Below are 16,158 nucleotides of genomic sequence, written 5' to 3'. Positions count from 1 at the left end.
AAGGAAATTGGGCATAAACCACTTGCCTTCAAGTACTGTAAAGTGTTCTGCTCTTATCCTTCCCTTCATCACCATCCACATCAAAAATCTCTCCTGAGAATTTTAAAGTTCAAGAACAAGAAAAACACAATTCTCCAACTCTCAACCAAGCCCGTGACTACAAATGCTTCCTGGATGTCCTATGAATCCAAGTATGAAGCACAGAGAAAGCACCTGTCACAGGCCAAGCCGTGCCAGCCACATATCACAGACAAAAGTCACAGTCTTTTTCTCATCTGGTCATGAGCCATCAAATTATGAGAGACATGATTGGGGCTTATAGCAACAGAGCTTTGAGTTTATTCTTCTGTTTTTGTTTGTTTGTTTTAACCCTATTTTTAAATAGGTCTTTCTAAACTCTGACCGAAGCGACTTAGCAGCTGCAGCAGCAAACTCTGCCTAACACTCTTGCTTCCTTGAAGCAGGTTAACCTGGTAAGGTGCAGGCCTCTAGCTGGGGCATTAGAGCAGCATTAAGTGGTTTCCCCAGGCAGTTCAGCAGATTTCAATTTGTACAACAGCATCGAGACGTGCGTGCCACAGGGGGGGTGTCTCTAAGTGACCGTTTGAGTAATAACAGGCTTCACCATTACCGGATCATGACTTAGCGGTACAGTTCTTCCTTTGAACTACCAGGGAGGGTGAGCTGCCCGTCCCTGAGGAAAACAGGGTCAAATTAGCCTCCCACTAAGCTTCAAGAAAGGCTGCCTGCCGAAACAGAGGCTCACTGCATAGATCATAGGGGGTCACCTTTTCCCCCTCGCGCCCTCCAAGCGTCCTAAGCCCCGCAGACACGGCATTTCGGGAGCGCGGGGCCACCAAGCTGCGTCTACAGATAGACATCGAGAATCAGGATCGCCCAGCGAGCGCTTCCTGGACTGAGCCAGCCGAGAGCTCCAGTAATTTCCCTGGCCTGCCACCGAGACATTTAAGAAGTGAAATATGCCAACGGGGCCAGGAACCGGCACCTCTGGGATGGAGAGGGGACTGCCAATGAATGGGCAACGTCTATGCAAATGGTGCATTCGCAGGTGGGTCTTGCAGGCTCCCGGGCCCTCTGTGCTGTGCCAGCCTCACACCTGACCCGGTGCCAGGAATACAACCAGAGGCTCCGGTGGGTGTGCGATTCCGTGAGACATTAACAACTCCGCTCCGGAAGAACGGGGAGGGGGGCTCGGGGCGGATGTAGGACGCGGAGCAGGACTCCCGAAATGCGACGTCCACAAGGACTCCGGGGGCTCCCGCCTGCCGCGCCTCTGCGGCGCTTCTGCTCTCACTGCGCTTCCCCGGGCAGCGCCTGGAAGCGGCAGGAGCTGAGATTTGCGCGACAGGCGGGCAGGAGGGATGGAAGCGCAGGGCACCGCTTCCCGCCCCCGACACGCACAGCTAGACCGCAGTGTCCTCCCTACGCGCCCACCCTCGCCCGAGACTCCAGCGCCAAAGCGTCCGGGGGTCGCAGCTCGCTTGAGGCCCTGCCGGCTGACCGGGAGCAGCCGGCAAAAGAAAGCGAGGGGTGGGGGAGGCGACACCAGACCTGTCGTCCTGGCGTGTGCGGGTCGGCGGCTCCGGGCTGCCCATACCAGGCCGCCCGCCCGCCCGCCCCGGGGTACCTACCTCGATCCACTTCTGCGCCTCGGAGAAGGCGGGCTCGGGGGGCGGCTCGGGCTGCAGGGGCTGGAGGGCTTCCAGACCGAGAACGGGACAAGCCATTTGCGAAGCCCCGCGTCCACTCGAGCGCCGGGCCGCCGGGATGAGGACGGCCGCCGCCGCCGCCGCCGCCGCCGCCGCCGCCGCCGCAGGAGCGCGCTCCCCGCCCCTTCCCGCCCGCCCGCTCTCCTCCCCGGCCCGCCCCGCCCCCGCGCGGCGCAGGTCCCGGAGGAGTGCCGCGCTGCCGCCGACCACGCCGCCGCAGCTGTTCCCCGCGCCGCCCGGCTCGGCAGCGCTGTGTGTCCCCGCGAGAGCGAGCGCCCGGGTGCTGGGAGCTCCCTCTCCACCCCACCCCACCCCCACCTCTGCGGGCTCCGCACCACCCCCTCCCGGGCGGGGGTGTCAGCCACCGACTAAAAATAACCGAGAGTGAGCGCTGAGTATCTCCCTCCCCTGCCCGCAACGCGACCAGGAGAGAGATTCGGCCAGCCGCCCCGCACGTCCCCGCGCCCCGCCGGCTGCGGAGGGGCCAGCAAGTCGGGCGGCACCTGGCAGACGCGCGGGCAGCGCGGCGCACGCGTCCCCGGGGGAGCCCGCGCTGCCGCAGCCGGGCAGTGGCCGCCCGCACCTGCCGCACCCCGCGCCAACCCTAGCTACGGAAGTGGGGGGAAAGAGGGGCAGCCCTCTGACCCCGTGCCAGGGATGTTCAGTCGCCTGATCTTTCTGTAAGATAAAGAAGAATAACGACCCTTTATAAACCTTTGTCTCTCTAGGCGAGCTACCTATGTTGATTGATTTAACTCATCTTTATTGTGCACCTACTATGTGTCGGGACCACAAAGATGAAAAAAGAGAAGGGAAGGGAGGGGAGAGGTGGGGAGAGGAAGAACTGAGAAGTCTTGGCGCTCAAAATAATTACGTTCTACAGGAAATTGGATAAAAAAGAAGATAATGGTGGAGAGTAATACATGCTAAACAGATAGGAGAAGATAAACTATGACCTGGGAAGAGGATATTGCTAACTTCAGATTGCCTCTCCACCTTCACCTGGGAGGCTGACCTGTGGGTCCAGGCTCTGATAATGGGAGGGAGGGCAGGAGGTCAGCAGGCTGGAGGAGAGGGCCGTGGGGATGTTTTAGGTACCTCTTACTGCAGAAGGCTAGGGGATTGGCTGCTCTGCTCCACTCTGAGGAAGGTTGCAAGGCTGGGGCCCCTCCTTGAGTTCTCTGACAGTCCCCTGTCTCCTTTTGTTGCACCGCACTTCCCCAGGCCCACTCCCCATTTCATTCTGGTGTCTGGCCTGCCCGCTCCCTGATAATTGTCTCTTTTACTTATTTAGCTGAGTGGGGGTCTTAGTTCCAGCAGGCAAGATCTTCGATCTTCTTGGTTGGGGTCATGTGAGCTCTTTAGTTGCAGTATATGGGATCTAGTTCCCTGACCAGGGATGAAACCCTGGCCCCTTGCATTTGGAGCACGAAGTCTTAGCCACTGGACCACCAGGGAAGTCCCTGGTGGTCTCAATAAACTCTTCTCAGCCACCTTTGTTTGAGCATGCCTTCTGTTATGCAAGAGAACCCGACTGATGACCAAGGAAAGTTTTTCTGTCAAGATGACATGATGAGGTGACATGAATGAGAAAGATGTTAGCCATGCAAAAAACTGGAAAAACATTTCCAGATAGGTGCAAAGGCCTTCAGATAGAAATAAGTTTGGTGGAGGTCATAGGCCTACAGAAGACAGTGTGACTGGAGTGTGTTGAGGAAAGAATCAGGTGGAAAAAACAGCATGGGAGAGACGGGTGAGAAGCAGGGTGTCAGACCACAGTGGACAGAGCAAGAAGTCCATGGGTGTCTCAGCAGCTAAGTGTCTTCCCTGTTCAGAGTCCCAAGTTTCATCTTTGTCCAATTCTGCTGTTGTAATAGGGGGATGAAACAAAAAAGCAGGCCTGAAATTCCACTGTTACTGGCTTTGGAGTCAGACAGGCTTCAGTTTATTTACTTTTAGAACACTTATATGGTGCTTGAATTGTGCCAGGCACTGTTTTAAGTGCATTACAAATAATTGACTAATTCATTCCCTATTCCAACCCTGTGAGATAGACTATTACCATTCCTAGGAAAAAAACAGGGGACAGAGAGGGGTGCCGCACAGCTGGTGAGCAGTGAAGCCCTGATTCAAGCCCAGACAGCCTGGCGCCAGATCTACTCTTAACTGCACACCAAGCCGCCTTACCAGTCCCAGTCCAGGCTCTGCCGCTTACAATACGTGCCTCAGTTTCCTCATCTCAAATGAGGTTGACATGGCAACATTTCAGCAAATCATTGTGAGGAGCAAACAGGAGTTCTGAATGTGAAAGAACCAAAACCGTGCCTGGCATGTAATTAGTGCTCAGCACAAGCCAGCTAACCAGAAAGAATGAGAGGGAGGAGAAATTATAAAAAAGAGTGAAGATGGCAAGCAGAGGAAAAGGGTTAGTAAAATACAGTCAGAAGGTGACCTTGTCTCCATGAAGAAACATGGTGAAGTGAATAATTGAGAAAATGATCCAGCACATTGCTACGAAATGCCCCTTTAGGCAGTTGCCACTGCATGGAGTGACTAGGAGTTGGGAAAGCCCGATGACCCAAATGACGTAGCTGAATCCATGGAAAACAAGCATTAGGAGTAAACCCACCATATGTCTGAAGTATCTGCTATCACAATTGGTATTCAAACTAAAGCGTATTTTTTTTTCTTTCAGTGCAAATACTTTTTAAGTCTTTTAAGGTTTATAATCACAAAGTAACATTTGTTTTTCCTGAACTCTATTACCAAAAACAAAGTCACATAAGTTACCAAAGGACTTTAAGGACTTAAAACTATAATAGAATTCAAACCTAGTTCCATTATCAATAATACTTAAAAATCATTGCTAAGCACCTATTATGTGTAAGAGATTGTACTAGCATCAAATGAATCCACAAAGGGATTTCATTTCTGTATAGTCTATTTTTCATATATAAAAGTAATATGTTCCAGTCAAAAAAAAAATCTGAAAAATATAATGAAGAAAACTAATCTGGAAGAAACCCTACAATTCAGAAATCATTGCCACTATTTTGGGGATGTGAAGCAACATTTGATCATAAAAAAAACTGTAAGAAAATATACTGTATAATAAATGCCAAATTAGGGATATAAGGTATTTGAAGAGCATGGATTTTGATGGGGGAACAGATTTCTTAAAGTATCATTCACATACAATCCACCCACTTAGAGTGTATAGTTCAATGTTTTTTAGGTATATTCACAGAGTTGTGCAACCATCACCACATTAATTTTGGAGCATTTTAATCCCTCCAAAAAGAAACTGCATACCCTTTAGCAGTCATATCCCTAACCTCTCATGTTCCCAAGACATGGCAACCACTAATCCACTTTCTGTCCCTATAATATAGATTATTCTGGAAATTTCAAATAAATGGAATCATACATTATGTGGTCCTCTATGTGTGGCTTCTTTCACTTGGCAGAATGTTTTCAGGGTTCATCCATGTGGCAGCATGTATCAGTACTTCATTCCTTTATACGGACAAATATTAGGTTGATGAAAAAGTTGGGGTTTCAGACCATGAATTTTAAATCATTATAACTAGGCTAAAACACATCTTTATTAATCAAAATGGGAATGATTACAATCGACACATTTTTGCCAACAAGAAATAAGTTGTTTTATTCCCGTACCATAAAAAGTTCGTGTTTCAGGATTCCAGGAACTCTTGGAAAGCATTTTCTGCCTCCTGTTGGTTGTGGAAGCATTTTCCCTGCAAAAAGTTGCTGAGATGCTTGAAGTAGTAATAGTCAGTTAACAAGAAGCCAGGTGAATATGGCAGATGAGGCAAAACTTCATTGCCCAATTGGTTCAACTTTCGAAGCATTGGTTGTGCGACATGTGGTTAGTCGTTGTCACGGAAAAGAATAGAGCTCTTTCTGTTGACCAATGCTGGCTGCAAGCATTGCAGTTTTTGGTGTATCTTTTCAATTTGCTGAGCATACTTCTCAGATGTAATGGTTTCGCCAGGATTCAGAAAGCTGTAGAGGATCAGATGGGTACTAGACCACCAGCGACCTTGACCTTTTTTTGGTGCAAGTTCGGCTTTGGGAAGTGCTTTGGAGCTTCTTCTTGGTCCAACCGCTAAGCTGGTGGTCACCAGTTGTACAAAATACACTTTTTGTCACACTTCACAATCTAATGATGAAATGGTTTGTTGTTGTTGCATAGAATAAGAGAAGACGACACTTCAAAACTGTGATTTTTTTTGATTTGCAGTCAGCTCATGAGGCACCCACTTATCAAGCTTTTTCACCTTTCCAGTTTACCTCAAATGCCGAACAACCATGGAATGGTCAGTGTTGAGTTCTTTGACAACTTTTCATGTAGTTGCAAGAGGATCAGCTTGGATGATCAGCTCAATTAATTGGTCATTGTCAACTTCCCATGGCTGACCACTGCACTCCTCATCTTCAAGGCTCTCACCTCCTTGGCAAGACTTCTGGAACCACTGCTTGTTAACAGTTGCTGGGCCAAATGCGTTGTTGATGTTGCAAGTTGTATCTGCTGCTTTATGACCTATTTGGAAATTGAATAAAAAGATTACTCAAATTCGCTTTTTGTCTAACATCCTCTCCATAGTCTAAAATAAATATAAAATAAACAGCAAGTAATGTCATTAGCCAAAAAAAAAAAAAAAAAAACATAATGCAAGAAAGTGAAAGTTGCTCAGTCGTGTCTGACTCTTTGGGACCCCATGGACTATACAGTCCATGGAATTCTCCAGGCCAGAATACTGGAGTGGGTGGCCTTTCCCTTCTCCAGGGGATCTTCCCAAGGGATCTTCTCAGGGATCAAACTCAGGTCTTCCACATTGCAAGTGGATTCTTTACCACCTGAGCCACAAAGGAAGCCCATAATGCAAGAAATGCACATTAAAATTATGTATAACATAATCACATTTAGTCAAGAAGGTATTACAATGTCAAACGGCAAAGTTCAACAATGCAAAACTGCAATTACTTTTGCACCAACCTAATAATATGCCATTGTATGGCTATACCATATTTTGTATATCCATTCATCAGTTGATAGGCCCTTGGGTTGTTTCCATGTTTTGGTTATTATTAATAATGCTTCTATAAACATTCATGTACGAGTTTTTGTGTGGACATATGTTTTCATTTCTCTTGGGCATACGCCAGGAAGCAGAATTGCTGGGTTATTTGATAACTCTGTGTTTAAACTTTTTGGTAAACTACTGACTGTTTTCCAAAGTAGCTGCACCATTTTACATTCCCACCAGAAGTGTAAAAAAGGGTTGCACTTTTTCTACCTCCTTGCTAACACTTGTCATTTTCCAACTTTTTGATTACAGAGACTCTAGAGGGTGTGAAGTGGTATCTCACTGTGGTTTTAATTTGCATTTCCCTGATGACTAAATCACGACCAAGATAATCATGATGATGTAATCACTCACCTAGAGCCAGACATCCTGGAATGTGAAGTCAAGTGGGCCTTAGAAAGAATCACTATGAACAAAGCTAGTGGAGGTGATGGAATTCCAGTCGAGCTATTGCAAATCCTGGAAGATGATGCTGTGAAAGTGCTGCACTCAATATGCCAACAAATTTGGAAAACTCAGCAGTGGCCACAGGACTGGAAGAGGTCAGTTTTCATTCCAATCCCAAAGCAAGGCAATGCCAAAGAATGCTCAAACTACCACACAATTGCACTCATCTCACACACTAGTAAAGTAATGCTCAAAATTCTCCAAGCTAGGCTTCAGCCATACGTGAACCGTGAACTTCCAGATGTTCAAGCTGGTTTTAGAAAAGGCAGAGGAACCAGAGATCAAATTGCCAACATCCGCTGGATCATGGAAAAAGCAAGAGAATTCCAGAAAAACATCTATTTCTGCTTTATTGACTATGCCAAAGCCTTTGACTGTGTGGATCACAATAAACTGTGGACAATTTTCTGAAAGAGATGGGAATCCAGACCACCTGACCTACAATCTGTATGCAGGTCAGGAAGCAACAGTTAGAACTGGACATGGAACAACAGATGGTTCCAAATAGGAAAAGGAGTACATCAAGGCTGTATATTGTCACCCTGCTTATTTAACTTCTATTTGGAGTACATCATGAGAAACGCTGGACTGGAAGAAACACAAGCTGGAATCAAGATTGCCGGGAGAAATATCAATAACCTCAGATATGCAGATGACACCACCCTTATGGCAGAAAGTGAAGAGGAACTGAAAGCTTCTTGATGAAAGTGAAAAAGGAGAGTGAAAAAGTTGCCTTAAAGCTCAACATTCAGAAAACGAAGATCATGGCATCTGGTCCCATCACTTCATGGGAAATAGATGGGGAAACAGTGGAAACAGTGTCAGACTTTATTTTTTGGGGCTCCAAAATCACTGCAGATGGTGATAGCAGCCATGAAATTAAAAGACGCTTACGCCTTGGAAGGAAAGTTATGACCAACCTTGATAGCATATTAAAAAGCAGAGACATTACTTTGCCAACAAAGGTCCATCTAGTCAAGTCTATGGTTTTTCCAGTGGTCATGTATGGATGTGAGTGTTGGACTGTGAAGAAAGCTGAGTGCCGAAGATTGATGCTTTTGAACTGTGGTGTTGGAGAAGACTCTTGAGAGTCCCTTGGACTGCAAGGAGATCTAACCAGTCCATTCTGAAGGAGATCAGTCTTCAGTGTTCTTTGGAAGGACTGATGCTGAAGCTGAAACTCCTGTGCTTTGGCCACCTCATGTGAAGAGCTGACTCATTGGACAAGAGCCTGATGCTGGGAGGGATTGAGGGCAGGAGGAAAAGGGGACAGAGGATGAGATGGCTGGATGGCATCACCGACTCGATGAATGTGAGTTTGAGTGAACTCCAGGAGTTGGTGATAGACAGGGAGGCCTGGCATGCTGTGATTCATGGGGTCTGGCATGCTGTGATTCATGGGGTCTCGAAAAGTTGGACAGGACTGAGTGACTCAACTGAACTGATGACTAATGATGTTAAGCATCTTTTCTTGTACATAATGGCCATTTGGACATCTTCTCAGAAGAAATGTCTATTCAGATCTTTGTCCTTTTGTAAATTGAGTCATTTCTCTTTTTACTATTGAGTTATGAGCTCCTTATATATTTTAAGTAGGAGCCCCTTATTAGCCATATGATTTGCAAATATTTTCTTCCATTCTGTGTGTTAATATTTCACTTTCTTGAAGCTGTCCTTGAAAGCACAAAATTTTTTTAAATTTTGACAAAGGCCAATGCATCTATTTTTTCTCTTTGGTTGTTTGTGCTTTTAGTGTCATATCTAAGAAGCATTGCCTAATCCAAGGTCACAAAGATTTATGCCTGTGTTTTCTCCTAATAGTTTTATAGTCGTCATTCTTACATTTAGATACTTAATGCATTTTTAGTTATTCTTTGTAAGAGCATGGGTTTTGAGGTTGACCTTAGTATGACAGTCTGGGTCTTCTGAGAAGCAGACACTAAGATGGAATTAAAAGTACAAGAATTTTATTAGGGAAATGACTGTGAGAGAAAATGATAGAAAAGCAGTCAGAGCACAGTGCAAGTCTGACCTTAGAGAAGAGAGGGAAAGGAAGGTCAGGTAGAAGCATTGTCATAGCTGCCTTTCAGCGAGGCCATTGGAAGATTCATGAACCAAAGTCAGCTTCCAAAAGAGTCATGGGTGCCCCAGAACAAGCCTGCCTTAGAGTCCCAGCTGTATCCCTGCTGAATTTAGTAATTGGCTGGGGGCAGCCCAGTGGGACGTGCTGTTGAATGCTAATATGGCGGTAGACTTCAGAGCACAGCAACTGGGGCCCTTGGTCAGTTTAGCTCCCTGAAGGGCACATTTCATAGATGCCACATGTTATGTAGGTGAAAATGCTATTTCACTTCCTGGAGTCTCAGTTTTCTTGATAAAGCATCTGTTTCTTTGCTTAGCACTTAGTAACCAGGGGTTAATAATAGCTTTGATAATACTATGTATTAAAAAATATACCTATAAATATAAGCGCATTTGCATACTCAGTCACTTCAGCCATGTTCAACTCTTTGCAACCCTATGGACTGTAGCCTGCCAGACTCCTCTGTCCATGGGATCCTCCATGCAAGTATACTGGAGTGGGTTGCCATTTCCTATCCTTATTAATATATATAATATGATCAATCAATTGGACAAAGACTAACTCTAAATTTCATTGTGAATAATACTTTGAACTATGGTTGGTGGTAAATAAATGTACTAAACGTCTCATCCTCCAAGATCTGACTTAAGTGTCACCTTTTTGATGACTTTCTTAGCCACCACGTCAAAAACTAGTCATCTCTTCTTCTGTGTTCCCATAATGTAGTGATTCTCAATGTAATAAAATAGATATGAGAATCTTTATGAAGGGTTTTGAAAAATAGTCCAAATTCATCATAGTTTGATTTTGAAAGCCATTTAAAAATAATGTGAATAACAATTTTAATTTTTCAGACTATGACAGGCTAACTTTCTCGCTCATTACAAAACTCATATAAATGCCACACAAAATATTTTTTTAATTTTTTACATGAATGGTTGAGCTCAAAAGAAGTTCTCAGGGATGCAAAATGGAGAAGAAGCAGAAAACTAGAGCAGTGAGCTTGTGAATTAGCTCTCAACTGTTCTGTGGAGAGACCTAGTAACTGTGGTTTCCAGCGGTTGCTAGACTAGTCTAGTGGCTTGCTAGACTCAGAATCCTAGGGCTGGGGTTTTACTCCTATATTTCCAGGCCCTGGATCTATGCTATGTAAAAAAAAAAAAAAAAAAAAAAATGAAACTGAGTAGCAACACACACATTCTCACATACACACACACACACGTGAAATACTCCTGCAGAGGAAATACAGACCAGAAAATATTCCACTATCACCATCGCCATAGAAGGAGACAATAAGGAAGCTCCTTTGTCTTGACCTCGCCTCTGAGTGGGAGGTGGATGAACCTCCCCTGAGAATGTGTAAACAAAGACCTGATCCACTTTTTGGACAACTTACACATGATCTGTGACCTCCCATGCTTAGAAATTAACTGAGAATTAGGTCCAGGACCTTTTGGGTACCTAGAAGATGCAAATGTAAAATCCTTCCAGAAGATATGCCCTCCTTCCAAGGCTCACAGGATCCCCCAGACAAACTCTGCTGAAATGGAGCTTACCATCTAAAAGTACAAAATGCATGCAAAAACCATGCAATCTAAACGAAACTCAAGAGACTCAACAAAGAACTGATTAGGCTCCCCAGAACAACCAGAAAAATAAAGTTGTAAATGTAAAACTCAAAAGATGTGTTACAGTACAGATGAGACACAGTGAAAAGAGAATTTGTGAACTAGAATATGGATCTTTAGGGGAATTCCCTGGTGGTCCAGCAGTTTAGACTCTGTGCTTCGAATGCAGGGGACACAGATTCAGTCCCTGGTTGGGGAACTAAATCCCACATGCCTCGAGGCAGCTTAGCCAAAAAAAAAAAAAAAGTGTAGAAGAAGAATCTTTAGGAATTATACGGAACGAAACGTAGGAAAATAGGAAAAGGTGCTAAGAGAATATGAATATTCCATAAAACAGTTCCTAGAAGAACAGAATGGAGGAGAGCCAAAAGAGAATGGCTAGAATCCTATAGAAGTAATGAAGTATGTGAATCATCAGATCCAGAAAGTATAATGTGTCCAGGATAAAGTAGTATATTTCTTTTAAAAATACATTATTTAATAATGATGGAAAAACACTGAAATAGCTGCTTCTTTATACCTCTGCATAGCTCTACATATATAATGTTGTCCTGTGGTTAGATGTATTGTAGGAATCAGCTCTTTGAAACTGGCACTGTTGTGGCTTAGTATCAAGTGAGTGCTGAGTAAATGAATGAATGGCAATGGATAAATGTTATCTAGGACAAATAGTTTAAACCAATCCATAGTGAAGTCAAATACTTTTCTAACATATTCTTTTTTAATTTTTCAGGAGCACTTGTTTCACAAAATTCTAAGGGGATGTCATAAGAGAAATGTGAGTTAAAAAAAAAGTGCTAGTGACCTAGCACTTCTGAACTGTTGATTTTCTGGGTACTGGATAACTCTCCAAAATCTGGGGTCATGACATCCTTCTAATCTAAACTTTCTCATTTCTTTTAAAGTTTCTTCCCTTCCATTTTCTTCTTCGAGGACTTTTGTTGGAGTTGTTTCTCTTAGTGGTCCTCCATGTCTCATCTTTTCTCTTGTATTTTCCATCTCTTTGTCTTTGTGACTGATGTTCTGGGTGACTTCCTACCTTTTTTCTCATCTTTGTATTGAATTTTTAATTTTAGTAAAGATAATTTTATCGCTAAGAGTTTACTTGTGTTGAACATTGCTTTCTTTTAGCAAAATATTCTTGTTTGTAGCTATATTAATGTCTTAAACATGAATATATTAGAAATTAAATTTTTCTTTTGGGGTGATGGAAATGTTTTGCATCTTCATGGGTGGTGGTTATAAAGTTACCTAAACAGAAGTGAATGAGGTAAACACTTCAGATTTGTGCATTCTATTCTGTAAATTTTGCCTTTAAAAATAAAATGACTTAAATACTCTTCCAATTGACAGTTCTTATTAACAATTTTCCCATCAACATTCCTGTGGTAGCTATATATTGAGTTTTATATTACATTTGTCATCAGTATTTCATGTTAATTCAGCTGGAAATTTTAATCATAGAGATTCTGGTAATGCTATAATTGAAATGATAACCAAAAAGGACCTACTATATAACACATGGAACTCTTCTCAATGTTATGGGGCGGCCTGGATGGGATGGGAGTTTGGGGGGAAATAGATACATGTATATGTATGGCAGAGTCCCTTCACTGCTCACCTGAAATTATCACAACATTGTTAATCAGCTATACCCCAATACAAAATAAAAAAGTTTTTTTTTTTTTTTTTAAAGAATAAAGGTGTGGAAGTCTCTGTTCTCAAAAAAAAAAAAAAAAGAAGAAGAAGAAGAAAAATGTACCGTGTAGGGGCTTCCCAAGTGGCTCAGTGGTAAAGAATCCATCTGCCAATGCAGGAGTAATGGGTTTGATCCCCGATCCAGAAAAATCCCACATGGCAGGGAGCAACTAAGCCCAAGTGCCACAACTACTGAGCCTGTGCTCTAAAGCCCACAAGCCGAACTACTGAAGCCCATGCACCCTAGAGCCCATGCTCCACAGGAGAAGGCACGGCAATGAGAAGCCTGAGCACTGCAAGCAGAGAGTAGCCCCACTTGCTGCAACCAGATAAAGCCCACACAGCAACAAAGACCCAGCACAGCCAAAAATAAAAAATAACAACTCTAAAAAAATGTACAGTGTGTTTATAATTGTATATGCTGCATTAGCAAAACTACTTCTGATAGGTTAGAACATCCAGTTTGACTAGAAGTCATTGAGAACCAAATCCTCCATCTATAACTTTATGAGTCTGATGATGGAAAGAATTTTCCACAGACTAACTCCTAGCTCCGTTTCCATCTTGTTTCTCCCCTACACCCACATCCCAGGGTGGCAGGCACCACGGGACGTGTCATCTCTCTCTCAATCCCTTTGTATCACAATGCTGAGTAATTGGCAGAGTGGGCGGCAGAAATATTACTGGAAGTTGTCCCTATCCCAGAACAACTGCCCACCCACATAAACATATCCCACTAAATCCATATTTAGTGTACCCCCAACTCAACTGCTCTTTACCCAGATCCCCAAATACCTGCAGCCATTTCCTTAGCACTCAATGGAGGGGAAGTCTCCGTGGAAAGTGACACAAGCCCTAACTATTGCAGTTAAAATCTCTTTTATAAATGTTACAAAAATATATGACCATGTAAACATTCTGAAGGCTCATCTCAGGGTCTTGGAAGAGGCCAATGTGAAAGAGGGAACACAAAGCTTAAACTCCCTCAGCCTCCCAGTTAATCCACTTCTGGATGTGAGACAGACGGAAGTGAAATGAACTCTCTTCAGTCATTAATTCCAAAATGCATAGTACTCTCCAGAGTTACTTATTCCTCACATATTAATTGAGTGCCTGGAAGTTCAGACAAAATATGTATTAATGATATTTTGTGTCCCTAAAAGAAAACATTGACAGAAAAATCACATTGATTTGAACATCTATTCTTTATAGGAAATGAAGATGGAAACAGTGATTTCTGCTTGTGATGGGCTCACTTAGCAAAGAATATAGTTTTTGTGCTGGAGAATGCCAACGCTTTTAATGGTTTTCAGATTTCAGCAGTTAAATCCTTATACTGTCTTTCTCAGATCTGATACTCACAGACACTTAAGTGTATTTAAGCATGTACCTGAGTATCATTTATAATCCTGTTACTAACTAAAGTTAAAGCACTTTAGGAGGGAATACTAAACATCTCTGCAGAGAATGGTAGAATAGTACAGTCCTTTCTAAAACTGTGCTGATGGGGAGCCTGTTTCCTATTCAGCTCAAATGCCAGGCAGTATGGCTGCTTCCTCTGTTCCCATGGAAACCGCAGCCTTGCTGAAGTTCAAGTTAATTTCTTACTGCCATCTGCCTGTTGAGCTACAGGGCTTTCTCTAGCTAATATCATGCAGAGGCCTGTTAGGAGAATGAAGTTTACTTAGGAACTCCCTGGGCTGTTCCAACAGGAGGTCAAGATTGAAAACAGATCCAGCTGAACCTCCGTGCAGCGTTCGCTAAAGGATGAAAGGAGTTAAAATATACTGTATGAGGTTTTATTTTAAAATTAACCTATGTTTAATACCAATTGACTAGATGGGACATTAAAGAGTTCACTTTACATTGGACCAAGTTTGTGTCATGATTTTTCATCCCTTTAAACTCTAAAATTGCCACATTCCTATGTGTTTCTTAAAAATGTTGATGATATCTCAAATCAAAGGTTACAGACTGGTGACCAGTGATTCAGCTCTGGCCTGCAGACATGGTTTTTTGGCCCACACAGTGTTTTAAAACAATGCTTGAATTAGTTGCCAAATTCTAGAAATTAGGGAGACCCATGAGAGGGAAAAAAAAAAGTGCTCTGGATTTCCAACTTCTCTTTTAAAAACTTATAAGATGTGGCTGACTCTGCATTCCTGCATGGTCAAAGCCAAAGCGCAGTAATGGCTGCCCCTGGGAGGGGCGTGGCTCTCCCACTTGCCACAGTCCCTGTCACTCCTCCCCTTTCACACTTGCCTGCTTCATTCATTGGTAGTAGCTGTGTGGCCTCTACGACATTTGCATTCACAAGTCCTGCCTTAAATTCATGTAGTGCTCACTTCCTAACCCATCATGTACTGGTTCACAGAATACAGTATTTTTATCAGCCTAACACATAGCATGGGCTTCCCTGGAGGGTCAGTGATAAAAAATCTGCCTGTCAATGCAGGATACCCAGGTTCGATCCCTGGATCCAGAAGGTCCCTGTATTGGGAAGATCCCCTGAAGAAGGAAATGGCAACCATTCCAGCATTCTTGCCTGGGAAATTCCGTGGACAGAGGAACCTGGCAGGCTACAGTCCATGGGTCAGAAAGAGTCAGACATGACTCAGTGACTAAACAAGAACACGCAGGGTATCGAATAATCAATCCTTTTCACTCATCAATGATATCAGTCCCTTTTGTTTGCTTCTCTAGCTTAATTCTCTAGCAGAAATTACTTGATTTAAATAGTTTGCAATGCTGCCCATCAAGTATCAAGCAGAAGACTGTTCTCTACCAAAGAATGGTTATTAGTAAAAATCAGCTGTATTTGTTGTTTGCTTACTAAGTGGCATCACTGTACTTTATAGCAACTCCATACAGAGTCATCATAATGTTGTGTTTTACAGATGAGAGAACTGAGGTTTAGAAGGATCAATAATTTGCCAAAGTCATAACAGCTAATAGATAATAAATTCCAGCTTCACTCAGTTCTTTCTGATTCTAGAGTCTGCACATTAAACCACTATGGTTTATTTATCCTCATTTTAGGTAAGTGTATTCACCAAGAGTTTCAATTATTCCTGTATTTCTAAATCTGTTTTTAGAATATGTTCAGAATGGAAAAAAAAATTCTGTGACACAATCCTTTTCTTTTAGGAATATAGAATTTCAAAGAGAAGCATCATTGTTTTAGCAGGTTTCATTGCCTACACTCCTGGAGAAGGGCATGGCAGCCCACTCCAGTGTTCCTGTCTGGAGAATCCCCATGGACAGAAGAGCCTGGCAGGCCACAGTCCATGGGTCACAAAGAGTCAGACATGACTGAGCGACTAAGCACATTGCCTACACTGCCCACAAACAAATAAATATGCAATAATAAATGTTATTTATTATTATATGTTAAACATACAGCATATAAGTTTAACAGTGTATGTTAAACATACAGCATATAAGTTTAACAGTGTATGTTA

General features: G+C 43.3%; 1 protein-coding gene and 1 long non-coding RNA gene across 12 annotated transcripts in view; one reads left to right on the top strand and one right to left on the bottom strand.

Moving 5' to 3' along the window:
* LIMCH1 (LIM and calponin homology domains 1) overlaps positions 1 to 2,084 on the bottom strand; it is a 352,547-nt gene extending 350,463 nt beyond the window's left edge. For 4 of the 11 annotated variants that reach the window (XM_070372332.1, XM_070372333.1, XM_070372330.1 and 1 more), the window contains exon 1: positions 1,653 to 1,837. In XM_070372332.1, the coding sequence (XP_070228433.1) occupies positions 1,653 to 1,748 (96 nt within the window). In that variant the 5' untranslated portion in view covers positions 1,749 to 1,837. Of the gene's footprint in view, positions 1 to 1,652 lie in introns of all 11 variants that reach the window. The other 7 variants (XM_070372328.1, XM_070372331.1, XM_070372329.1 and 4 more) reach the window with 5 other exon arrangements.
* LOC138988226 (uncharacterized) lies at positions 524 to 14,488 on the top strand. The gene is made up of 3 exons (XR_011464513.1): positions 524 to 1,069; positions 11,733 to 11,777; positions 12,696 to 14,488. It is a non-coding gene; the product is annotated as an uncharacterized lncRNA (long non-coding RNA).
* Positions 14,489 to 16,158: the final 1,670 nt, after the last annotated feature.

This window comes from Bos mutus, chromosome 6, assembly GCF_027580195.1.
Source record: "Bos mutus isolate GX-2022 chromosome 6, NWIPB_WYAK_1.1, whole genome shotgun sequence".
NCBI classification, from domain to species: Eukaryota; Metazoa; Chordata; class Mammalia; order Artiodactyla; family Bovidae; genus Bos; species Bos mutus.
This window is presented reverse-complemented; position numbering and strand designations above follow the sequence as displayed.